A 26,622-nucleotide genomic window follows, 5' to 3' on the forward strand; every position below is an offset into this window, starting at 1 on the left:
TCTTTTCTGAGATGTCAAAGTTGCAAATTTCCCTATTTTGGCTTTAGTCTTTGATAATGTTGCATGATCCCTTATGTGTTGTACCGGCCAATGACTGAAATAAATAAATGTTTTATTTAATTCATAACTTTAGTACTGTAAAGCTACAATTTAAACTAAGATGACTTCAACAGAGATATCTAATGATAATTTTGTGCCTGTGTAGTGCTGTTGGCATTTTTCTTAAATAGCACCGGCACACAAAATTCACAAGGAGGCGGCGGCTGTGTGTGTTTTACAGTACTGCCTCAATTAATTTAACTAGTCAAAAGGTTAACTTTAGAGAGAGGGAGGTGATTTTCATGCCACAAACTTCTGGAAGCATGATTTTTTCCCCTGTCTTTCAAAGAAACACTGATGTTTCTGCCAATGCATTCGGTGATCTGTTCTCCTTTAATATGCATTGAGATATGGGAAACACCCACCAACTTCCTCAACTTGCTTCTTCAGAGACACCATTAACAGTGAGAGAAAAGGCCTTGTGTCTTTTTAACCTATCTAATGCAAAGAAGAAACTGTGCCAAAAGTCTGCTTCAACACCCTGGGAAGGGAGGGAAGAAAGATAGGACCTAATCTATGGCAACAGTTCCCTAAAGAATCATGCGCACTTGGTTACTTCAGTAAGACTGCAATTGTGTCTCAGTCTATGAATTTCCTTGTTCAGACTTGGGAGCATTTATTATTTAACAAAGGAGAAGATCTCTCCAGGCTAGGAGGAACTAGATTTATTCCTGAGTTTTTAATCACAGATATTTTTCTTTCCCTAAAGTTCACCTAATGCTCCTTGAGTCAGATTACTGTAGTGGTTAAAGACCTATGTTAGGAACTTTCAGAGATACAGGATCAAATCACCCTCACTCCAGATGTCCATAGAGCAGAGGTCGGCAACCTGTAGCTCTGGAGCCACATGTGGCTCTTTCATCCCTCTGCTGTGGCTCCCTGTCGCCAGTCGGCTCCACAATTGATAGAGCTTTCAGTTAGGACAGGTAGAGGAAAAAGGACACTGCGCTAGGAGGAGACTCTACGGTGGAGGGAACTGGATTTCTGGTCAGGACAGGTAGAGGCAAGAGGATGTTGCGCTAAAAGAAGACTATCGTGGTGGTGAAACTGTACTTCCGGTCAGCAGAGGAAAAAAGGGCACTGTGCTAGGAGGAGACTATATGGTGGGGGAACCGGACTTCCAGTCGGCTCCAGAATTGAACGTGGGGCTTCTGGTTAGGATCTTTGTGGCTTTTTGAGTGTTTAAGGTTGCCGATACCTGCCATAGAGTGATTTTTGGCCAGCTATTCTTTCTCAGCCAACTTACCTCACCATTTTGGGGTTTTGAAAAACAAACAAACAAACTGAAATTTCATGTCAAATAAAAATACTATACTACACTGCTAATCACCCCCCAAAAACCCTTCCCTCCAGTTCTCCGACCTGCCTTAAAGTAAAAAGGAAAACAACATAGCCCACCTAAGGTATCTTAACTTCTAAGCAGACAGACAGAAATTTATGATTTTGCCTTCAGCTTCCTAGTAACTTTCAGAGGGGAATGAGAGAACAATCCCCAAAGCATGAAACAGTCATTCCAAAGTACAATTACTTTGAAATTAGTATGTTAATGTGGTAAACTTTCTGTATAATTTATCTCACTAAATGAAAGTTGTCAATTCAATGTCCACAGTCACTTGTCAACCCACCAAAGAGACCATGAGTTCAAATCCCGCTTTAGCCATGGATGATTTCGGGTCAGTCACTCTTTCTCAGTCCAACCTACCTCACAAAGTTATTGCTGTGGGGAAATTAAGAGACCGAAGCTGTGTCGGATACATTTGCTGCCTTGAGTCATTTGTAAAAATAATAAAGGAGGGATACAAATATAATACAATAAAATAAACAAATAAATGTGGCCTCCATCCAATTGCTGAGATCACCTGACACCCAAGACTAGAAAAAATGGATCACTGTTGCCCAAAGCCAATCTCACAGCTATGGTTAGTAGCTTTTACTTTTTGCAGATAATAGTTTTATTAAAATGAATGGTTACCTGATATTTACATCTTCATAGTCAAGTCAACAAATAAAATAAAACACACCACAGCTACCATTGAGCCTTTTTCAAACAAGTAGCACCCAGACTCCAGTTTCCTGCCCGCTGTTCCTTTCCCTCATGCATGAGGTGAAAGGTGTAAAGTTGCCAAGCCAGTTCTACAGGCTGAAGGAACTATGATCAGTTCAAGTCATAACTGCGTATTACTCCTTTGCTCCACAATCTCACAGGTATATCACATAACAAAGCAAAAGGGCATCATAAAACAGGTCTAGAGATTACTGAAATGGAGAGAATGTCTAGTTGGCCCACAGATAGATCAGGTATGCTTAGTGCCTTTGTGTGAGCCAAGTGTTAACACTAATGAAAAAACATCTATGTTAAATTGCCTCTGTATTTCTTAGGCTGAGACACTGAGGCCACAGTAACTCATTTCCCTAGTCATGTGCTCTAAAAAAGAAGAAAAATTAGGCTCAAGTACCAAACAAACAGGTTTACAAAAATGTTCTTTGAGATCAAAGAGAAGTATACAAATAGGAACTTGAATCAGCAATTAACACAAAAACACGTCCACAGATGCCCTAGGAAACAATAGCTTGCAATAAGACAACTGAGGTGAATACTTTACAGAAAACTTGTGATACATGCTATTTTTAAGAAAATGGAGTATTGTAAAATTTTCAACTTCATCACAAAATTGGACATGTCCAGCTGCTTGTGTATACTTCACAATGCACCAGAGAAAGCTGCTCTCTACTGTTTACAGTATTCAGGAAGAGAAATTTGTATAAACTAAGGTTATAAAGTCTCCAATTTTCTCTGAGGACTCTCCATTTCAATGATTGTGCCCAGGAGGTTAGGAGTATAGAGATATTCCAGGGTATGACATTGCTTTACATATAATTAATACCCAAGGTTTTTTTTTTCTTCCAGTACCAAAGGAATACAACATTTAAATGAGCTCAGGTGAGACTCTGAACCAGGAAGACACATCTCAGAGGAGAAAACCTGATGCTATGAGCAGGCTGTATCTGTAGCCGTGTAATCTTCTGCAGAGCCCAACAACGGCACTATAGAAATGACATTTGATGCCCCAAATATTCCCGACATAGTTTTCTCTCCCAACTCCTATGCTGCAGTAAACAACCTAATGTAGCAGACAGTTTTTGCTTCACAATCAAAAGGACTGGGGAGTGGAAGCACCTGATTTGACCTGACTTCACAGAGATTTCAGCAAAATACTTCTCAATTATGTGTGCACAGAGAGCTACTTACAAGTTTTCTTAAAAAAAAAAAAAGCTCTACAGTGAAATATAAATGCATATCAACATCCATAGCAGTTCCGGTTGATAGCCAACAGAGAAGGGAATCCACAATTCAGCAACAGAACAGCTTTCAGCACTCACACGAGTCTTGGTTGTATTTATTTATAGTATGCAAATTGCTGACAATCAATGCACCTGGTATTGTGCGTGCATGTCTACATCCAATGTACAGAGGGAGGGGGTGAATTCATTGTAACTTAGAAATCGGTAGTGCCAAAGAACCTACTCATTAATCCTCAACTACTGGAAGATTATTAACCATGACTTCCTCTGAAGCCTTGCCTAGCTGGAAACTTCTAGCCTCTCCCTCCCTCCCTTTCTCTCTCCCTACCTCTCCCATAGATACTTGTTAGCAAGTAAGACAATGGCCATTTCTAAGCCAGAAATGCTTCAAGATGGCCCAAAATGACTAATCTTTGCACCTTTTCCCCATCTAGATGTGTAAGAAAATTCTCTTGTCAAATAAATTATACTGGCTGCTAACCAGAAACAAATGCAAGCCAAAAACACTCTGATAACCAGGAGCTGACACTGGTGACAGGTGTGAAATAAAGGAGTCCCATTCATAAAGTCATTTCTATCAGTGAAACCAACATCAACAAAATTATCTTTCAGAGCTACAAGAATCAGGAAATGCCTTTTATAGTGACTCAGCAGGTTTAACAAAAGTAAAAAATAGCAGGCAGGGAACTGACACATGGCTCACTGTTGAGAATTTTGGTTTATTTGACACAGGCCCTGGATGCATTTAGAAAGCGATAGAAACAATACTAACTAAAATCTGTCTTAGATCCTAAAAGAGAACCTCCAAATTTAGTATTGGGCCCATACCAGAAAAGTCTTTTATCAAGGACCAACTGAATAGGAGGAGGTGATGTTATCAATGAAAACCAATTTTATCTCTGCTGCTCCAGCTTGCCTCACTTTAAGTTGAATTATATTATACTAATAATGTTTATTTGGGATGGACAGCCTCATGCACCTAAAGCCTCACTGAGAAGATCCATATAAATTTAAGCATTCAACCACACGTAACTTACATGTTCAACTCAAAGTCCATAGTAACAGAATCCTGATGGAGTGGATGGGTAACTAAATTTTGCCTGAAATCTTAATTGGAGCTTTTCTTGTGAGCATTTTTAATTTACATTGCACAGATGGTTTGTTCACATGCTTGTGCATGTACACAAACGCACAGATATCTAAGGGTCACAGAAAGACTAATGGTAAACATGAAAATACCTCCTCCATTTTCATCACTTTACTCTCATATACTTCAAATCTGGAGTGCTTCAATTTCTTTGGAAAACATGCACATCCACTGGAGAGTTTATACATCTGTATCGTTCAACCCATGGTTCATGCAGAAAAGTCCAAAGAAGAATCCAAAGTTAGGTTCTAGATTCACATTTGTAGATCAATACTTGGATACCAATCAATGCATGCAAGTTGAAAACATCAGAAAATTCAACAAATTACTTTCTGTTTTTCAAAATACCCACAGGGATAAAGAGACAAAAGCTTAAATATTAATCAAATATCATTTCAATAAAAATGCGTACTTACTGGTGGGAAGTCAAAATCTATCTGATTTGCTAAGTTTAATATATAATCAATTCGAAACTGATTCTCTGCATTAGCTAGTTCAACTGGTGGTGCCAGGTTTCCCATCGCTGTTACTATTGTCTGTGGAGAAAATGATTTCAAGCATGTTACCAGAATGCTACAGGTTAAAACAATTTAGTCAAAATAAGGAACAGCTGGTAGACTTACCTCTATAGCTTCTTTAATATTATTTTTAATATCTTGAATTTTCATTTTTTTCTCCCTGTAATCAAGAAACAAAAAAAAAATCAAATATATAAATATGTTCTTTTGTTCAGTGTGGCCTGGGAAAGTCTCCTTCCCTTCCATCTGCTTTTTATTTGAAATCAACATTTAAAATAAAAGATAAATCTGCTGGGTTTAGCACATCATGAAATATCCAGTCACAGAATGCCCACTTTTAAAAAAAAGGGGGAAAGGAAAATAACCACTATTTCTATTATTTAATCAATGTTTACAAGGCCAAGTGATATTACTGAGAGCCAGCTTGGTTTAGTGGTTAGGGCACCAGGATCTAAACTAGGAGACTCTGAATTCTAGTCCCACCTTAGGTTGGAAAGCCGACTGGGTGACTTGGAGCCAATCACCAGGAGATAGTGAATTCTAGTCCCATCTTAAGCATGAAAGCTGGCTGGGTGACTTCTAGCCAGTCATTCTTTCTCTGGTTTGTGGAAAAATAGGAGAAGGAAGGAGTATTGTTTGTTCACCCCTCACCCCCCCTAAATTATTTATTAAAAAAATATAAATAAAATTGAAAACAAAAGCTGATTCCTTTCCCATCAAGTACTTTTAATGGATTTTGAACAAGCTACTTTAAGTGATGGAGTCATAAAAATTAGATGCCACAAGAATACTTATGTCCCTATTTTCACCTGGTTACCTTAGTAAGCCTATGGTAAGTTCAGTAAATAGACCCTTTTTATAGCAATGAATATATAATGTTAATTTGTATTTCGTAATATTCCCCAAGAGTACTTTTTCCATGACAATTGCATGCTACATCTCCTACAGAGTGAGGTACGTCATGACTTTGACTAATAACTTACTTTCAAGTGCAATTTACTAACGGTTCAAGGACTTACAAAATACAATAAATGCCTTGCTCGACTGAAGTTCTCAGCATTAAAACCATTTGCTGACTTCAGCAATATGCAAAAAGAAAATTCTATTCCTGAAGATGGCTAGATTTTAAAACATTTTTCTCAATAATAAAAAAGAACTATTAACTGAAGCCACAAGGCCAGAACAATATATTTTTAAAAGCCGCCAACAAGCACAGCGTTCTTCTTCTGCATTATTTTATGAGCTATTATAAAGATAGTTCAGATACTGATTAATATTAGATATTTGCCTGCTTGTGAGAAAGAAGCTTTGTCAGTACTAGAATTCCAAATCTTACCCATTTGCTAACAGGTTTTTTGAGTAAGTTAATTAAAAAAAAATCTGTCCTTTGATCTATAAGGGTTCTTTTAGAACAGAGGTGTCAAACCTGATTTCATTGAGGACCGCATCAGGGTTGTGTTTGACCTTGGGTGGCCGGGATGGGCGTGGCCAGGGTAGACGTGGCCAGCTCAACATCACTCGTGTCAGAGGCGGCTATGGTAGCCTAAGCGCTCTGCCAGTGAAAACGGGCTCCCGAGCTCCGTTTTCAGCTGCGAGGGTTCCTGCAACTCTCTGCCAGCGAAAATGGAGCTTGGGAGTGCCGCCCACAGCCCTTGTGAGCTCCATTTTCGGCTGCGATGGCCTCCTGTAACCCTCTGCCTATGAAAACGGAGCTCGGGAAGACTGCACGCAGCCCTCCCAAGCTCAGTTTTTGCTGGCAGAGGCACTGCAAGCTGGTCCTTCGCTGTCTCCAGGGCAGCCCTGCAGGCCAGGTCTAAGCACCCCGTGGGACAGATCCGGTCCCCAAGCCTTGAGTTTGACACCCCTGTTTTAGAACAACAATACAGAAAGTTCTTCCTTCCCCTTTTCTTGAAAGGGAATGAAGCAACATTAGCAAAAAAGAAAAAAAGAAAGAAGAGAAAAGAAGGGAAGGGAAGGGAAGGGAAGGGAAGGGAAGGGAGGGGAGGGGAGGAGAGGAGGGAGAGGAGAGGGGTGCTTAAACTTTATTTTCTTATAATACTAGAAGGGAAAATATGAAGCTAATTCCAATTATTTCTATACATAATTATGTCTAAACAAAATTTTAAATGCAAATGAATGATTTTATTTTGATGAAGTCACTAATTCTATAAAATTAAGTACTACTTATATCACACTTCAACCCAACCAAGTTTTAGACTAAAAATTCTTAGAAGCTATTTATGACCAGGCAAGTTATCCCAACAGTGATCAAATTCTTATATTCTCTTTCAGAGCAGCTTTTTTGGGAAGGTCACAGAAGCCCATTTGAGACACCAAAGGAAGAAAAAACAACAACCTATTACTGCTTACAGATTTTAATTAAAAAAAAAACAGGTAAAAGATTACAGTAGTAATGTTGCCTTAAAATTCAATAACTGAAATTAATATGACAGTTTACTTTCAGAGCTTTCCATCCAGAAAAATTTCAAAATTCTCTGTTATCTTACATTAAAGATTTTGATATGCAATATTGGACTATTATAATAAGCCCTCTGATAGATATAATTTGGCCTTAATATTTTTCCAGTTTTTCCCAATAACTAATGAGTTTCTAAACCAATTAACAATTGATCAGGCATATGATTAAGATTATCCCAGGAAACCAGCAGTAATTAACACCTATTAGCTCTCAAACTGAAAAAGCACTAATCTAAATAGTAGTTTCACCTTTAATGACCAAGCTATCTAAAGACATAAAGCCACCTGAGATATTATAATTATTCAGTTCATCATGAACGTGTGTTCGCATCTAAAAACAAGATTCTACTGTGGACATCATTTTAAAGAACTGAATGCATTGTTTGTTTTACATGTAAGGTAAAGGTTCCCCTCGCACATATATGCTAGTGCTATTTATTTTTAAAATTCATCTTTGCATGGAAGGAAAAACTAATGGACAATGGAAACATTCTATCAAGAACTAAATGAAGAAAAAATATGACCAAGATTTATAAAATGATGTCTAGAATGTAGGGAGTATTTTTCTTCCTTTCTCATATTAGAATTAGGAAACTAGTATAAGATGCAATGGAACTAAATGTTCAGGACAATAAAACCTGCCATTTTGATGTAAACAGTGTTCAAAAAAACCAATAATAGGTTTTTAGCCAATACTTCTATATTACCCAGCCTATGTTTAAGTAGAAATAGAAAAATAAGATGTACCTCCAGCCTCTTTCTCACAGAAAAGCAGAAATAAATTCTTAAATATGTTACAGTACACTCAGAAATGCTTGCCAGTTTCCAGTGATGCTGTCAATAATTCCAAAATTCTCAGAAAGTAGTTTAAGAAGATTTAGCTTGATTCATTTGTTGAACTTTCACTCCTGTTTCCAAACATCCTTTTATTTATAGCACTATTCTTTAGTTTGTAACTGCAAAACTGCCACCTCATTTCCCTAAAGTAATGAATGGGTTACTATCAAGTGTTCCTAATCCGTCACCTAGAAGTTCATCTCTGGAAATTCAAATCCTAATCTTCACAACATCATGGAAGTTTATCATATAAGCAGGCAAATGGACACAGTAGGACATTGTATGGGATATTTCATAATCTGAGTTTATGGACATTTGCAGAGAAGGCTGAGAGATCAGCAACCTCTTTGTCTGAATGCAAACAACTTTCAATCTTTAGGAGATGGGCCTTTTAAACATAATCTACCTCACATGTATTCTGAACATGTGCAGCATTCCAGAAAAAATGAGTATTTAAAGTCACTGGGATTAACTATTATTTGAGAGAATAGCATTTGAATATTTACCGTATTTTTCAGAGTATAAAACACACCTTTCCCCCCAAAAGGGGGTGAAAATTTAGGTACACTTATACACTTTTTCCACCAAAGTGGTACCCATTTATCTACTCGCAATATTGCATGTTTTCAAACTGCTGGATGGGCATGAGTTAGGGACTGAGCGATGGGAGCTCACTCTGTCTCCCAGGCTTGATCCGCTGGAATTCAGATAATTTATGGTCAGCAGTTCCACGTCATTAAGCTACTGTGGCCCCTACCACCTGAGCTACTCAGCCCAGATATGACTAATTAGGTGTTCTTACCTGTAGATACAGAGACATGTGTTTGCACACACACACACAAATTGCAACACCGTAATTTGATATGTTTATCCTGGCCTTCTCCAGGGAACTTAAGGTGACTTATATGTGGAGCTCCCTTCTTCAGAACCCAAACCTTTTGTGATTAGACTCCTAAAGCCTTGTGGAATAGATGACATGCAAGTCAATTTCAATATTATTTAGTCACAATAACATGACTGCCCTTAACATGACACTTTTATGAAACAGCAACACCGCCAAAATTGCAAATAGACCGGGGGGAGGGGGATCCCTTTCTTTTTTCCGCTGCTGTTGTTGCAATTTGTTTCAAGATTTATATTCCTTATATCAAATACATCCTCAGAGGACTTAAAATATAATTACCCCAAACAAAATAAACATACATTAAAATAAGCTGAAGACATCAGTTCTACCAAAGTAATATCTAAGAGAGATAGAAAAAAAAGTTCCTCATTTATCACTAGAAAATTATCTGAGGGCAAATCTGGAAAAACAGTGAAAGCCAAAGCAGTCCACTGGAAAAGGCCTCCGTCCAAGTTGCCAGATGCTTCACCTCTAATAAAAGAACCTCATGCCTTTGGCCTCTTACCATAAAGGGAGTCAGAATAACTGTTCATGAAGTACTGAAATGTGTTCTTTATGCCCAGTTGCTCTTAGTAGACTAGCTGTTCTGTTCCAAATTGTATTATTTTCCCGAAATACCTTCAGAGGCAGCATCGTATAAAAAGCATGACAATTCAATTCCATTTCTAAAACTATAATATTCACTGCTGGTGCCAGCAGAAGCACAAAAAGTATTGTCAACAGTGACCAATTTCAATCTTCACTATAACTTTTTAAAGAAAAGTTCATCACATCCCTGTTCAGAAAACGTTCTGAACAAAATTCAGTAAACAAACCATAAAACATGAGGCTTCTAATGAAATAGTATCTGGACATATCTGTGTACGTCTAAACAAACTAAGGCAGCATTTTATTGGAATCATTACTGACATTTTAAAAAACAATACTATAACAGCCCTGGTGGCACAGTAGTTAAAACTATAGTACTGCAGGCAACTCTGCCCACAGCATGGAGTTTGATCCTGATGAGGCTCAAGGTTGACTCAGCCTTCCAAGATTGGTAAAATGAGGACCCAGATTATTGGGGGCAATATGTTGACATTGTAAACTGCCCAGAGAGTGCTTTAAAGCACTATGGGGCGGTATATCAGACTAAAAGCTATTGCTATAAAATATCTTGCGAAGCACCATCCATTCTTCCTAATTTCAAATGGTTCAAGCTATATGACAGGTAATCCTCGATTTACGACCATAATTCAGACCAAATTTTCTGTTGCTAAGTGAGATATTGGTTAAGTGAATGTTCTCTCATTTTACAAACTATCTTGACAGAGTTTTCAAGTGAATCACTGCAGTTGTTAAGTTTGTAATATGGTTATTAAGTGAATCTGGCTTCCATATTGACTTTGCTTGTCAGAAGGTTGCAAAAGCTGATCACACGACCCCGGGAAATGGTAACCGTCATAAATATGAGTCAGTTACCAAGCATCTGAATTTTGATCACGCGACCATGGGGATGCTGCAACGGTTGTATGAAAAACACTTTTTTTCACTGCTGTTGTAATTTTGAACGGTCACTAAACAAACTGTTGTAAGTTGAGGACTACCTATTCTCAATATGTAAACCCACTGCTTCGCCTTCACAGCTCCTTCTGCAAACCACATCCTTATGAGAAAAGATCATTTTTTTAAAAAAGATGAGGTTGACACAGTATCCCAGCTGTGGCAACTAATTGTTCTACCTTGATTCCTGCAGAAATTCGAGGTCACTATATAGTATTTCCACTTAATTTTCCAGTTAAGATATGATGGTTACAGTATGACGTATAAAAGGTTGCCTGAAGCATTCTGCTAGCAAGGTTATGCCTCTTGAGCAATGTTCAAGGTAACTGTTTGACTTAACTGCATATTTATTGCTGAATGCTCACTATCAAAACAGAAAAGAGGAAAAAAACCCCAGCAGGCTAAAACATTTAACCCCAGGCCATCCATCTAAATAGCTGGTCATTAATATTAAGAAAATTGCTAAAACTCATTGCAGAACTCATAATGCCTCAATAATTTACTGATTTTTAAATGGACATTTTTGTTAGGGTTCTTTCAAAAATTATTACACCAAACCTATCCGAGAATAAACAAAAACAGTGGGTGTTATTAAGCGTTTGCATCCATCTTGTTTCAAAATGATTCCAGGCAGCTTACAACATAAAAACATTAAAATTGTCAAATATAAAAATACTCAATAAATTCGGCAATACAAACAGAATAAAATCATGGACACAAGATGGAGAAGGGGGCAGCCAGATGCAAGAGGTGAGAGGGTAAAGGTAAAGGTTCCCCTCGCACATATGTGCTAGTCGTTTCCAACTCTAGGGGGTGGTGCTCATCTCCGTTTCAAAGCCGAAGAGCCAGTGCTGTCCAAAGACGTCTCCGTGGTCAGGTGGCCGGCATGACTAAACGCCAAAGGTGCACGGAACGCTGTTACCTTCCCACCAAAGGTAGTCCGTATTTTTCGACTTGCATTTTTTACGTGCTTTCAAACTGCTGGGTTGGCAGAAGCTGGGACAAGTAACGGGAGCTCACCCCGTTATGCAGCACTAGGGATTCGAACCGCTGAACTGCCGACCTTTCGATTGACAAGCTCAGCGTCTTAGCCACTGAGCCACCATGTCTCTAAGGAGAGGTTAGCTCTTACTTAATTAACCAGCTCCACTTGAAGCTCACTCATTTGGGCCCCAAGTCATCTGGTAGAGCCAGGTCTTAAGGGTCTTCCAGCAAGTCAAAAGGATGGGGGTAAGATGTACCAAAGGGCAGAAGTCATGGTAGAAAAGGATCTTCTCCTTCTCCTCCTTTCTCTTTGAAAAGCTCATCACAAAGCCAAGTGTAAACTTCATCCTCTGAGAGAATAAAATTCTAGCAAGAACAACATGACTACCTACTGTGGGATCAAGTGACTTACTCACTTCCTAACCCTCTGTTTGATCTGTGGATCAGTTAATTATCTTACATCCGGTGCCATAACTGATGGCAGGCATCTCTTTGGAATTATTTTGCATCTCGGCTGCATTAGATGAAAAGGAGAAATATTTTTGATATCGTCAAAATTGATGGTACTTCGCCTTCAATCTTCAGGCTCCACGAAATCATGAAAGAAGGTCATAATTATATTAAATGACATTCTGACCAGCGTAAAATCCTCAAAGAAACATGAGCTTGTATATCCAAAGTTTGCCATTATTTTAGTTTAAGTTCAGTTAGTAAAGAGGGAAGTTCCTCAGATATAAAGAAATACACAAACCACATAACCACATTCCTATTTCATCTGGCAAATTTCATTATATAGATCATAACTGTTCTTAAATACTGTTCTTTGCTAAAAAATAAATAAATAAATAACCTATTTAACAATCATATGACCAATTTTTGTCTTTCTCTATTAAAAAAAGTATGATATACTGTAACCAGTAACATAAATATAAGCATTTTTGTATAGTAAGTCTCTTCTGAATGATAGATTTCCCTCATATTTATAGTCTTGACTTCATTGGTTATGACGAAAACAAAACAAAGATGGCAAGATATAATAAATGCGGACATGAAAAATGCCCAGTTACACTCAGATGCTGCGTTTGATCGCACAAGAGGGCGCTTGTTGAGCTGAAAAGCAGACCTGTGGGAAAACCGCTAGGATGAAGATGATGATGATGACAATATCTTGACTCCCTAGAAATAGTTATTTAACACTAAGAGATTAAATAAATTAATTTCCATTAGATAGAAATTTGAGTTGATCTGATTTTGAAATCTGTTCTGCATGCAGATTTTAATAAGAAATAGAAATAAATGAACTTAATGGAACAACATCAAATTACATGTCCTTCAACAACTAATGACAAATTCAATCATACTGAATTTTTGATATTGTAGTTTAAACCTAACAGTAGTTTTATTCATATGTACAAGTCCTTGGCCAGGACTGAAGCCAAATTACTGCTGTTGCTGCTGTAGTAGCAGCATAAATACATGAAGGTTTCATACACATTTAACATAAAATGCAGGTTCTGCCAAAGATGTCATAATTAGGAAGGCACATCCAAGTTTGGTGGATGGCTGGATAGGTGAATAAAAGTATTAGATAGCAAAAGCTCAAGAATTAATCATTTATTTAGATTTATGTCTAACCTACTTAGACAAATAAAACTGATATGGAATAAACACACTGCAGAAACAAAAGTTAAGATCAGTAAGAGGAAAAAACAAATTAATTCCATCACTGGGCTGAGAGAAGTATACAACCTAGATCCCCCGCATGCGCCATTTTCAGTAGGGTTCGCTCACCTGCCACTCACCTCCAGCTGTGCAATCAAGTTCCTAACAGGCCACAGACCAGTACTGGTTCGCGGCCCAGGGGTTGGGGACTCCTGATATAGGAGACAAGGACAACAATGGAAATGACCTAAAGTTTTACCATACATAACTAAAAAAAGGTAAAGATTATAGGCATGGAGCCTGAAACAAGATAGGAATGACCAACCAAAGAAATGAAGGCACGTAGTAGAAATGGGGAGGGGAAAAATCAATAAAACTAGTCAGCTATAAAACTAGTCAGCAGGAAAAAAGTATGATTTTTAATATTATCCTTTGCATTTAAAAACAGCGGTAAGTAAAGGAGAAAGAAATCTAAATCAACAGATCTTTAGCAGTATAAGTAAAAAGCTCTTTTATGGAAATCTGAAAATGAACTAATTCTCACTGAGGAAAGAAAATTACAGAAAAAAGTAAATATTTATCATAACTGAATGGAACAGCCTCCCAGAATTGGAGAATAAAAAAAGGAGTGAAAATTTATTACCTTTCAACAAATGGTACCAACACAGTATGCAACAACAACATTAAAGCAGCAAAAACACATTGACTCATTAAAATGATATTAAAGTGGGATTAAAACATCTGCGTTTTGAAAAAAACACAGCTCAAAACTTTAGAGGACAAGATTAAAACGAAGTATTTTGATGAACATGTCATTACTAAGTAAAGAGAGAAGGGATTAAAAATATGAAGTTCTTTTAAGAAGACAAATTTGAAGTAGTAATGAGAATCTGAAGAGTACAAAGGTTAAAAAAAAGTATCAGGAAAGGGGCAAGGGCATCAGAAACAATATTCTTCAGCATTGCAAAAATTACAAGAATCAAAACTACAAATAGAACAAACTGTAGTATTATTTTTACTCACATTATTTACAGGAAAAGTTAGTATAATGCTTAATTTAATGGCCTTGGTCTGGAAACTCAGCCCTTACTTTTTACATACTTTATTGCTTAATATTACTTTTGATTATAATTTTCACTTCCTTGTTCTTTGACAGGAAGACTTCTCTTTCTACAGCAATCACAAAACAACACTTCAGAGAAAAAGCTCTTAATTTAAAATATAACCTTTTAATTTTTTTTAAAAAAAAATTTTTGGTCTGGAAAATGAAAAACTTATTTTAGAGACGTGACTAAAGAGATTATTCACTGTCTTCACAACTGACTGTACCACTTTTTGGGTGTCTTGGGAGTCTGAAAGGATGCATCAGAGATAGGTAATTGTTTTCTGGAGCCTTGACGACAGACAGGAGTAAGCAAAACGGCCTACATAATAGGACACCAGAGAATACAGCAAGTGAGAGATAGTTAATTTTATCAAAAGGTGGTTAATGTATCTGCTTATGATCTCATTGCAAATTTCAAAACTTGAATACTTTGGCAGGGACTGCTTAGGAATCCCTTTTGCTTCTAAAGAATTATTACATCTTTTTTCCCCCCAAACGCAATTGCTTGTTGGACACACAATAAGAATTGCACTAGGATATCTGTCACAAACCAATGCCATATACTAATTATATAAGAAGCAGGCAGAGTTGCAAAGGCCTAAAATGCTTTCTTTTTTCTTTCTGGCTCCAGTAAGTTGCATGCACACATTAGGTAGACAGGAATCCAGATTGCTACAAACATACAGTTCAACTCCACTTGTCAAAGAAATACAAGTTTAGCTTCTTCTCCATGTGTTTCTGCAGAAACCAAAAGATCAGCCGGCCAGATGATTGTCATGCACGCATGAGCGCCAGTAACCAGAAGACTAGGTGGCCAGTGCGCATGTGTGTGCCGGAAACCGGAACTTCATTTCCCGGCACATGCATGCCCACTGGGTAGCTCACACCCCTGCACCCGCCTGCCTGACCGCTGCCGCCAAGAAAAGCCCCGAAGCTGTGCTGCCCGGGATCCATGTGGGCTGTCACAGGGGGAGGCCAGGCATGGCTGGCTGGACACTGTCAGGAGCGTGACGCTGGCAGGAGGAGCCGCCGCTGCCTCTTTGCAGGTGCAAACGGCCTGCCAGAGCTCCTCCTCCTGCTGCCAGCCTTGTGTTCTGGACAGCGCCAGCAAAGGTTGGTGCAGGAGGCTTTCCAGGCCCAAAACAGGGGGGCAGGGTGCATGCGCAGTGCGAGCAATGGGAGGGGTTCATGCGTGCATGCGCAGGAGGGCTGCACATTGCATTATGGGTGCTGTCACATGTATGCACTTTTGGCACACAACGGCAAAAAGTTTAGCTATCCCTGATGTAGATCATGGGTGTCAAACTGGCGGCCCGCAGGCCAGATGCGTCACATACAGGCCATGCCCACTCCAGCCCCGCGAATAGGGAAAACGTCAAGAAACGTCATGCGATGGCAATGTGATGCTGCAAGTTTGACACCCGTGATCTAGACCCACTGCTCCAGTCTACAGGCTCTTATCTCTAAGTACATTTGTCAACTGGGAATCATATTTCCATATCATCTCAAAATGGGTCTTATTCCATGAAAATCAAGCCATATTAACTTTACTACTTTTGCAGGATGAATCAACATCGCTTAAATTTTTTTAAAAGTGCACATTAAATTCTACCAGGCAACCATGAGACACAGCCAAAATCCCTCTATTTAATAGCAGTAAATTCTGGGAGATCATAAACCTAAACAATAAAACCAAAAAAGTCCAGCCCTTTCCAACCTGTCCTTAGTGGCTGCTGTTTGAATGGCAACATGAGGTGAGAGAAAATGTAGAGTATTTATAGCTGGTTCCAAAAGCGATGTTCTTTTTTTTAATTACTGCAGGTTATATTGTCAATTATGCAGAACATCTGTGGGTATCGCATGTTATAGAATAACATAGGCAACAGAGCGGTATTTCTCCCGAGGACCTTACATTTTATAGTTAGGTGGCTAGAGACAGAAAAAGAGAAAGAATAATCAGTAACAAAATGAAGGTATTAAGATTAATAGTGAGAAAGCATCGCAATCTAGGTATGCTTCCTTTTTACTTATTCATGAAAAGGTCACTCAAAAGTCTTATGTATCAAACATTCCAAATGAAATTAGGGGTTTTCAATGGGACTTGTGACACATAAGAATGTCCTTGAAATGTCTTTATATTTATTTATTTATTTATTAGTCATATTTCTATGCCGCCCACTCTCCGAGGACTTTGGGCGGTTTACACCAAAGATAGTATACTAAATAGCATATTGCCCCCTAACAATCTGGGTCCTCATTTTACCCACTTTGGAAGGATGGAAGGCTGAGTCAACCTTGAGCCGGCGAGATTTGATCCGCTGAACTAGCAGTCAGCTGAAGTAGCTGCAGTACTGCACTCTAACCACTGCGCCACCTCAGCTCTATATTCTCAGTTACTTAAACCCAAATAATACAAATAATCAGGAGGTGCTTTTATTACATCCTTCGAGATACAACATCTCTGAGTTAGCACAAGACAACAAAACATCTAATACAAAACCAGAGGCACATTTCTTGAAATTATAGTATTCAAAGGATCAGAGACTATGCCAATCAGCATTCAGTCTGTGTTGACAGGGGGACAGAGATCGACCCCGAGGCCCCTCATATGTGGGGTGCCGCAAGGGTCGGTCCTCTCGCCTCTCCTGTTCAACATTTATGTGAAGCCGCTGGGCGAGATCATCCGTGGTTTCGGGGTGGAGTACCATCAGTACGCTGATGACACCCAGCAGTACATCTCCACCCCGGATCACCCCAATGATGCCCTTGAAGTGATGTCCGGGTGCCTGGAGGCCGTACGGATCTGGATGGGGAGGAACAGGCTCAGGCTCAACCCATCCAAGACCGAGTGGCTGTGGTTTCCGACATCCCGATATAGTCAGCTGATGCCATCACTGACTATTGGGGGCGAATCATTGGCCCCCACGGAGAGGGCTCGCAACTTGGGCGTCCTCCTGGATTCACGGCTGTCTTTAGAAGAGCACTTGACGGCCGTGACCGGGAGGATTTTTTTATCAGGTCCGTCTGATTCGCCAGTTGCGTCCCTTTCTGGATCGGGACTCGTTACGCACGGTCACTCATGCCCTCGTCACCTCCCGCCTGGACTATTGTAATGCTCTCTACATGGGGCTCCCCTTGAGGAGCACCTGGAGGCTCCAACTGGCGCAGAGTGCGGCCGCGCGGGTGGTAATGGGAGCGACATGGCACTCCCATGTAACACCTCTCCTGCGCAAGCTGCATTGGCTCCCGGTGGTCTTCCGGGTGCGCTTCAAGGTTTTGGTTACCACCTTTAAAGCGCTCCATGGCTTAGGGCCTGGTTATCTACGGGATCGCCTACTACCACCAATAGCCTCCCACCGGCCAGTACGCTCTCATAGAGAGGGACTCCTCCGGGTGCCGTCAGCCAAACAGTGTCGACTGGCGGCCCCTAGGGGGAGAGCCTTCTCTGTGGGGGCACCTACCATCTGGAATGAGCTCCCCCCGGAGATACGGAGGATCCCGGATCTGCGCTCCTTCCGCCGTGCTGTGAAGACCTTTTTATTCCATCAAGCGGGCTTGGCCTAATCTCTTCCCTTTTTAAATATGTAAATTTTAATCTGATTTTAAATTATTGGGGTATTTTAATTTGTCTGGGCCAAATAATTTAATTTGATTTTATCGGGTTTTTAAATTTTGTGTATTTATGTATTTTATTGTTGGCTGTTCACCGCCCTGAGTCCTTCGGGAGTAGGGCGGTATACAAATCAAATTAAAAAAAAAAAATTTAAACAAAAGGAATCAGATCACAAATCCTTGCCTACAAATTCACCTTCATGTCAGAGAGGAAGGAATTCCCTCAGCTCACTTCACCAGCTACCTGGTCCTGACTAATCAATCCTTGATTCCCATAGATGTAGCCTTCAATGAACTTTTAAAGAGCACTTCTTCGTAACTTTCATTCACGCTACAGATTCCAGATCTTTCTTTCCCCTTTCCAAGGCTTGGATTCCGCAGACAATCGGCTCTCCTGCCTGTCTGCTCAGATACCTGGGATATGTGCATTGTAATCTCATTTTTCAGGCTTGCTTGCCTGGCCCACATGTGGCCCAGGCTGTATAAGTCTGAGTGCATATGGGGGAAGGGATGCACAGGCCTGTATAAATTGGGGTTTCCCATTCACTACTTTAAGAATGACTGAGCCTTAAATACATGTATCTCATGTTCATTTGAATAGTATAAAATTTCCTATGAAGGAATCAAACAGAATATGTTATTCTGTTATCTCATAGGAAATCTTATACTTTTTGAATGAACATGAAATATTTAATTATTTCTGAAAATGTATTTCTTACAATATAATACAAATACATTGAAACCAACTAAATGTTTATTAAGAAATCCTGCATTTTTTGGATAGAGTATCTTCCTTAGTCCAGTTCTGCTTTGCTAGCAAATGTGATCCTATGTTAGAACATACTAATTAAGACAGGTAGCAGTGTTCTTTTCCTGTTCGCCATACCTGCTCTTGACACCAGATTCTGTTATATGTCCTTCTCTATCACTAGTGAAAAAATTTGGAAGAGCTAGATTCCATTTCTAATGTTATCCAAATTCTCCATTATGATTAGTCTTAACCAGGGGTGAAATGCTACCGGTTCGGACCGGTTCAGGCGAACTGGTATTTCCGACGATCAGCTGGGCGACAATCAGCTGTGACACGCAATTTATATTAGATAGAATGGTCGAATTTCCTGCTTTCTAACTAATCTAAATCATATGGCACAGCAGATTTCCCCCCCCTTCACTGTTTTACTTACCTTTGCAGCCTTGGAAGGCTTCAAAATGTTCCTTTATTAGCGCTGTGCAGGCGCACCTCAGGCACGCATGGGGGTGTGCAAAGTCCACGCTCGGTGGCAGACTCATAGAACCGGTAGCAGACTTCAGAGGATTTCACCGCTGGTCTTAAAACTATCCATTAGGTAAACAGTGAATTTACTCACAAAACCAGACTTGGCAAGAAGAAGCCTTCCCATGTAACATGTCATCTTTAAGCCAAGCTGGGGTCTTTCTCTGATGGGGGAAAAAAAAGCCTAAAGCACGGGTATGAAACTCACAGCATCACGTTGCTGTCACATGACACTTTTTCCCTTCGCAGAGCTGGAGTGGGCGTGGCCTGCACATGACCCATCCAGAATGAGGGTCACCAGTTTGACACCCCTGCCCTAAAGGGCCAACTCAATGCTTGAATTATTTTGGGGGTTGTCTGATCCCCTTCTCAGGGCAAAGGAAGGAAGGAAGGAAGACATTTCTAAAAAGTCAACTTTTAACCCCACCCCAACACAAGACATATTAAAAGTAAGAACAATTTGCTCAGATTCAGACACAGTTGATAAACTGTCTTCTTAAAACAGAAATAACGGTGTTTAATTCCCTCTTTGAACAGTTTTTTTGCACTCTTTGCAAGGTGTAGTCAATCTTACCATGTATTCTTAAAGCAGACAATTGGCATTTTTCCTTCTGTAACTTCAGTAAAATTTGTCCATAGGCTGGGGGAAAAAACCCTGTAGTACCCTTTGTGGCTCCATTAAAAAAAAATTAATAGAAAATCTTAGAACTAAGTTCTCCCTATCGCCTACCTTCATAGAAAAATAAGTTATAAAATTTCTTAGATGTAAAAAAATTAGTTACTATAGAAGGGATACAATGCAGACAAATTGAAGGTGCTTTAATTATTTCCATACCATTTTTAAGTAATACTTTAATGTTAGTTTTTTGGCATACACAGGTTTTGTCAAAGCAGTTAATCTCAAATGATTTTAGTAGGCATCTCAGCAAAAGGAATTTGCAATACTCCTAATTGCATGTATTTTCATCTTCACCAATACAGACTTATCAGTATCAAACAAAATCAAATCTAATATCCAAAAGCGAAAACTATTAACTTAATTGCAACCACTCTTATGAAGCCAGGTTAGCGAACTTAAGGTATCAAGTCTATCTGCTAAACAAACATTCCAAGAGAATTATTTCCAAGTTTAAAAATAAAATGACTCCAAGATCGGGACTCTTTTTTTTATTTCTTGGAAATTAAATGAGTTTTTAATATAGGAAGCAGCAAACAAACAGACATTAGAGAAACAGGAACTCACTCTGTATAATTATTATGGGAAAAGCTGTATGCATTTATAATAAACATCTGCTGTAAAAAGAAAACAAGTGCAAGCAAGATGCTAGGCACACTTTGGGGGCTATGGATATGAAGCAGCCTTTTACTTTTGCACCAATATAAAATTACAGAGATAATTAGGCATCCATCTCTTTTTTTTTTTTTTTTTTTTACTCTCACAAGCTCTTGTGGAGACTTACTGTGGTTGAGTCTTCTTCCTGTGGTTGGTCAATGAGAACCATTAGACCAATTAGTCTACTCATCTTAAAGTTCTCAAGGTTGGGAAACACTGAATTAGACCATGACAATAATTCTGTGCCCCCAATGCTACAACAGAGAGCGCAAGATCTTTGTTGCTGTGTATTATAGGTAGAACTGCACCATTTATGGGATTAATAATTCTGGTCTCAGGAGAATCCAGGTTGAAATCTTTCATATGTATCTGCATGAAAAGCATAGGCTATATTTAACAGTCTAGCATGAGAATGTGGTCAGCAAAATAACTAAATCCACTTGGACCAAAAAAAACCCCAACATTCAGAAATGTTTGGTTGGCTTTAAAATAGAATGCAAAACCAGAATTAGCCACTGAAAACTTATCAGGAATCTGTGTTTTATTGCATCTGATGAAACGAGTTGTAACTATAAAAACATATCCCTTTTAATAAAATATATTGGTCTGAAAAAGCATTATCAGACTCCTGATTTATGTCCTATGAGTACCTTAGCAAAGGAGTTAAGGGGCGGAAGGAGTATTTTAATTATACAGCACAGTGAGATCCTGTGCTAACTATCAGCCAGCTCCTCAAAGACTGTGTTCACACAACACAGTCACTCCTTGATCAGACTTTGAGATTTAGCCTTTATTACAGGCAGTTCTTGATTTACACCCGAAGTCAAAGTTATAACTTCCCTGAAAAAGTGACTTATGACCATTTTTCACATTTACAATCATTGTACCATCCCCATGGTCATGTGACCAAAATTTGGATGCCTGGCAACTGGTTCATACTTATGACTGTTGCAGTATCCCAAGGTCATCTGATCTCCTTTTGTGACCTTTTAACAATCAAAGTTAATGAGGAAACCAGATTCACTTAACAACCGGGTTTCTGATTTAACAGCTGCAGTGATTCACTTAACAGCTGCAAAATGGGGCAAAACTCACTTAATTACTGTCCCACTCAGCAACATAAATTTTGGACTCAATTGTGGTCGTAAGCTGAGGACCACTTGTGTTAGGACATTCCTCTACTAATACAAGGTTTAAAACAAAACCAAAATACAGTACTTCCAAATCAGTTCAGTAAAATTAGCTCGGAATTTAACAGCCACATAGTAAACAACTTTTTAACACTAAAATAATCAACTAAGCAAAAATATATTTAAAGCAGCACCCTTGGACAGCACTGAGTGTATATATACATTCATAGTTATTTAAAACATGTGTTCACTTAGAACTGATGAAAGACTGAATGAGAGACATCAAGGTGGAAGTAATGCAGATTTGTTTTTAAAAATTCAGAATTTACTTTAAGAAGGTATTTTTTTAAAAAGTTGGTTTAGAGTAGACCAAAAGAAAAGAGAACAATCATTATTCTGTGAGTCAGACTTTTCAACTCTGGTTCAAATTTATTTATTTATTAAATTTCTACGCCACCCATCCCATTTAAGCAACTCTGAGTAGTTTACAAACAACATAAAACAATACATAAAACGTGATAAAACACAGTTAAAAACAGAATTTTTTTAAAAAATAAGGTTAAAAGTTACAATTTAAAATAATAGAATAACGGAAGGGACCTTAGATGTCTTCTAATACTGCTCAAGCAGGAAACCTTATACAGGTAGTCTTCAACGTACGACCGCAATTGAGCCCAAAATTTCTGTTGCTAAGTGAGAAATTGGTTAAGTGACTTCTGCCCCATCTTACGACTTTTCTTGCCACGTTTGTTAAGTGAATCACTGAAGTTGTTAAAATTCACATCATGGCTGTTAAGTGAATCTGGTTTCCCCCTTGATTTTGCTTGTCAGAAGGTCGCAAAAGGGGAAATCACCTGACTCTGGGATACTGCAATTATCATAAATACGAGTTACTTGTCAAACATCTGAATGTAAATCTTCCGGGTGCGATTCAAGGTGTTAGTCATCATCTTTAAAGCGCTTCATGGCTTAGGACCTGGGTACCTACAAGACTGTCTTTTGCCACTAATAGCCTCCCACCGACCAGTTCGTTCTTACAGGGAGGGACTACTCAAGGTACCGTCAGTCAAATTATGCCGACTGGTGACTCCCAGAGGGAGGGCCTTCTCTGTGAGGGCTCCAACCCTTTGGAATGAAATGCCCCTGGAGATATGGAATATCCCTGATCTCCGTGCTTTCCGACGTGCCCTCAAAACCCTGATGTTCCAACAAGCGGGGCTAAACATATGAACATGTGAATGATTTTAAAATGTTATCTAATTTTAGGTTCTATTTAATTGGGCCGAACTGTTATAATAATAATTTTAATTAGCAATTTTATGATGTTTGTGTATCTATATTTTTTCTTGACTATACACCGCCTTGAGTCCTACGGGAGAAAGGCAGTATAGAAATATAATAAATAAATAAATAAATAAATAAATAAATAAATAAATAAATAAATAAATAAATAAGTGACCATGGGGATGATGCAATGGTCATAAGTGTGAAAAATGGTCATAAGTACCTGCCCTCTGGAATGAGCTGCCCCTAGAGGTGCGTATGATCCCTGACCTGCGTACTTTCCGCCGCGCCCTTAAGACTCTTTTGTTCCAACAGGCTGGGCTGGCTTAATATGAATTTTAAATCGGGTGTTTGTTAGCTTTTAACTTTGTGGGCCAAATTTTATATATTCGTTTTAAATTGTTTTTTTAAATTTTGTGAGTTTATATGTGTTTTAATAATGGCTGTACACCGCCCTGAGTCCCTTGGGAGAAGGGCGGTATAGAAGTTTAATAAATTCAATTCAATTCAATAAGTCACTTTTTTTCAGTTGTAACTTTGAACGGTCACTAAGTGAACTGTTGCAAGTCGAGGACTTCTTGTAGCATTTCAGGCAAATGGTTCTTCAGTCTCTTCTTAAAAATGACTATCAATGTTAAAAAAAATTCAGAAGGCTAAAAGTACAGCAGCATATGGGGGGTGGGGGGTTGAGGGAATTGCAACTTATAAGCGGATAGCTTGTTAATTAGTTAGATGCCTTATGTGAATTTCTCAGCATTACAGCTTTAACACCAGTTTCATAAAACAATGTCATTTTGAAAAGCTCCAAGTCCAAGCACAGTTCCTCCAAGTAATCCCAGAGGCCAATTGTAGTAAAATCTTATTCATGTCCATCACCACTTCCTAAAACATCCTTGATCAGCCATTCCTTTTTCCAGCCAAAATTCCAAAAATTCTACAATTCCAATTCTACTGGAAGAAAACAGCTTCCAAAGGCTATTTCTGTTTACTTTTATTTCCACAATGGTGGTGGTACTTGCAATTATACAGGTAGTCCTCAATTTACAACCACTACTGGGACCAGAACTTCTCTTGCTAAGTGTTAAACATCCAATTTTACCACCTTTTTGTCATGGTTGATAAGCAAATCACCTTGGTTAAGTGAATCATGTGGTTGTTAAGCAAATCCAACTTTTCCCATTGACTTTGTTTGTTGGGAACAGGCTGGGAAGGTCACATATTTCGATCACATGACCCTGGGATACTGCAAACATCGTAAATACATGTTGGTTGCCAAGCACCCAAATTTTAATCACCTGACCCACAAGGATGCAGCAATGGTTATAAGTGCAAGGACCAACTTTATTTTTTTTTTCAACATTGCCATAACTTCAAATGGTCACTAAATGAATGGTCATAAATCTAGGACTACCTATAATAGTTATTTCAATAAATCTTAAGAGATAGTATGGGTTTTTTTTTTAATAAGACAATGGGAAACTTTAGTAAAGTCTAAATCTCAGACCTAAAGTTCTAGTCCTGACTTAGGCACAAAGCCAACTGGGTGACCTTGGCCAGTCACTTTCTCACAGCCCTAAGAAGGAGGCAATGGCAGGCCACTTCTAAAAAATCTTACCAGGAAATCTGCAGAGTCTCTGAGAATCAGACACAACTGAATGAAAGAAAAAATACCATGTTTCCCCAAAAATAAGATCCTGTCTTATATTTTTTTGAACCCCGAAATAAGTGCTTGGCCTTATTTTCGGGCAAGTCTTATTATTTTGGGGCATGTGGAGCAAGATGGGGATCCTCTTGCCGTCTTACCTGATTTCCAGCTCTGTCTCCCCCTAAACCTAACCAGAGGAAATGGCGGGGACCGGCTGCACATACATTTAAATATTTTCGGGAAGTCTTATTTTCGGGGGAGGTCTTATTATTCAGGGAGGTCTTATTTTCGGGGATACACGGTAATAAAAATAAAAACTCTATGTTCTGCCTTCAGATTTATTCTCATGTTATGAGTTGAATTATATCATTTAAAAATCATCACATAAATAACCAATTGGTTTGGTTGCATGCAACCCATTTACCTTTCAAATGTTACCAAGATGAAATGTTAGATAGGTTTTTCTTCATCTGCAAGATCTATATTGATTAAGCATGGACTTTTTAAAACAAAACTATTTATTCCGTATTTCTCAAGTCCTACTACCTGTCCCTATTGCCTATGTAATTCAAGTATCTATGAATTTTTCCTTCCATACTGACAAGGATAGTTAGGTCTGATAAATGTCTGAAGATGGCAAAAGAAATTGTATAAATGTGATAATAAATTTATTTCTATGTTGCTTCAGCAAATATACTCCCTGGATGCCAGCATCTTGCCTGTAAGTTTCTTGAAGGAGAATCATCCTCTACACAAGTTTACAAATAATGGTTGGGTCATATGAGAACTGGGAAAGCAAGGAAACTGACCTGTTAGACCTATATTTACATGTATTTACACCTTTTTTTGGGTGTGTGTGTATGGAGGGGAGGAATCTACTGGCCAGCCCACTGATCACGCAAGATGCTAAACTTAGCAAATATCTCTCCATTCACCCTGCCAACATAAGTTGTAGTTAGGTGTGAAATGCCAAGTTTTCTTTTAAAAAAGCAGCTGCAAGCAATTAAAATGTAACCCTCAAATCCATGCATTTTGTTCAATTCAAACCCATGCAAACTACAGGACAAGTCAACTATAAAAAGGAGGAATTATTCAACTTTCCCAAGTTCAAACGGATATTTTAGAATACATAAATGAAATCTATAGTCCTAGGGGGAGTGGAAAAGGTGACAAAACTCAGGTACACCTGCATCCTTAAAACAGTCCATGCTCTTTTCTGGAGTAATAATCCAAATGCTGGTTTCCTTAAATAAGATCAGAAGCTCAGCATTTTACCCCTTTTTTTTATAAAGATTCTTTTCCATCTTCTTGGTGGACTAGACTGCAAAGAGAATTTCCATAAATAGCCAAACTAGAGACAAGGGTCATATTTGTAGGCTAAAACAGATCATTTCTTCTATCCTGCTATAATATATAACATATATGTAAGAAAATACAGAATATATAGGGATCTCTTGGATGGATGCAGGTATACACTGCCCTGAGCTCCTGCAGGCAAAGAGGGATACAAATTTAATTAGATTATAAATCTAGTTAAATAATGACCATAACTGCTACAAATATAGGATGTCCTTGGAATTTATTATAGAAATGGGTTTTCAGGTGCTACCTATACACGTCTAGCACAAACCATGTTGGAACAGCAATTTGATGGAAGACTTAAAAATGAAAGTACCTACTAAATGAGTTATGAAATCCTATTAATTTAGGCCTTCAAAATATCTGGCCCAGGAACAGATGCCTTTACTGTTTATTTTACTGTTGTT

At 38.7% G+C, this 26,622-nt stretch overlaps 1 protein-coding gene across 3 annotated transcripts in view; it reads right to left on the reverse strand.

The window, feature by feature from the left end:
* Window positions 1-26,622, reverse strand: part of GNAS (GNAS complex locus) — a 217,705-nt gene that overhangs the window by 103,596 nt on the left and 87,487 nt on the right. For 2 of the 3 annotated variants that reach the window (XM_034433106.3, XM_034433107.3), the window contains exons 3-4: window positions 5,173-5,227; window positions 4,966-5,085 (exon numbers count right to left, since the gene is read on the reverse strand). In XM_034433106.3, coding sequence (XP_034288997.1) covers window positions 4,966-5,085; window positions 5,173-5,227 — 175 coding nt within the window. Of the gene's footprint in view, window positions 1-4,641; window positions 4,733-4,965; window positions 5,086-5,172; window positions 5,228-26,622 lie in introns of those variants that run through there. The other variant, XM_034433105.3, reaches the window with a different exon arrangement.

The sequence above is a fragment of the Pantherophis guttatus genome, chromosome 3 (assembly GCF_059756535.1).
Source record: "Pantherophis guttatus breed Tessera chromosome 3, ASM5975653v1, whole genome shotgun sequence".
NCBI classification, from domain to species: Eukaryota; Metazoa; Chordata; class Lepidosauria; order Squamata; family Colubridae; genus Pantherophis; species Pantherophis guttatus.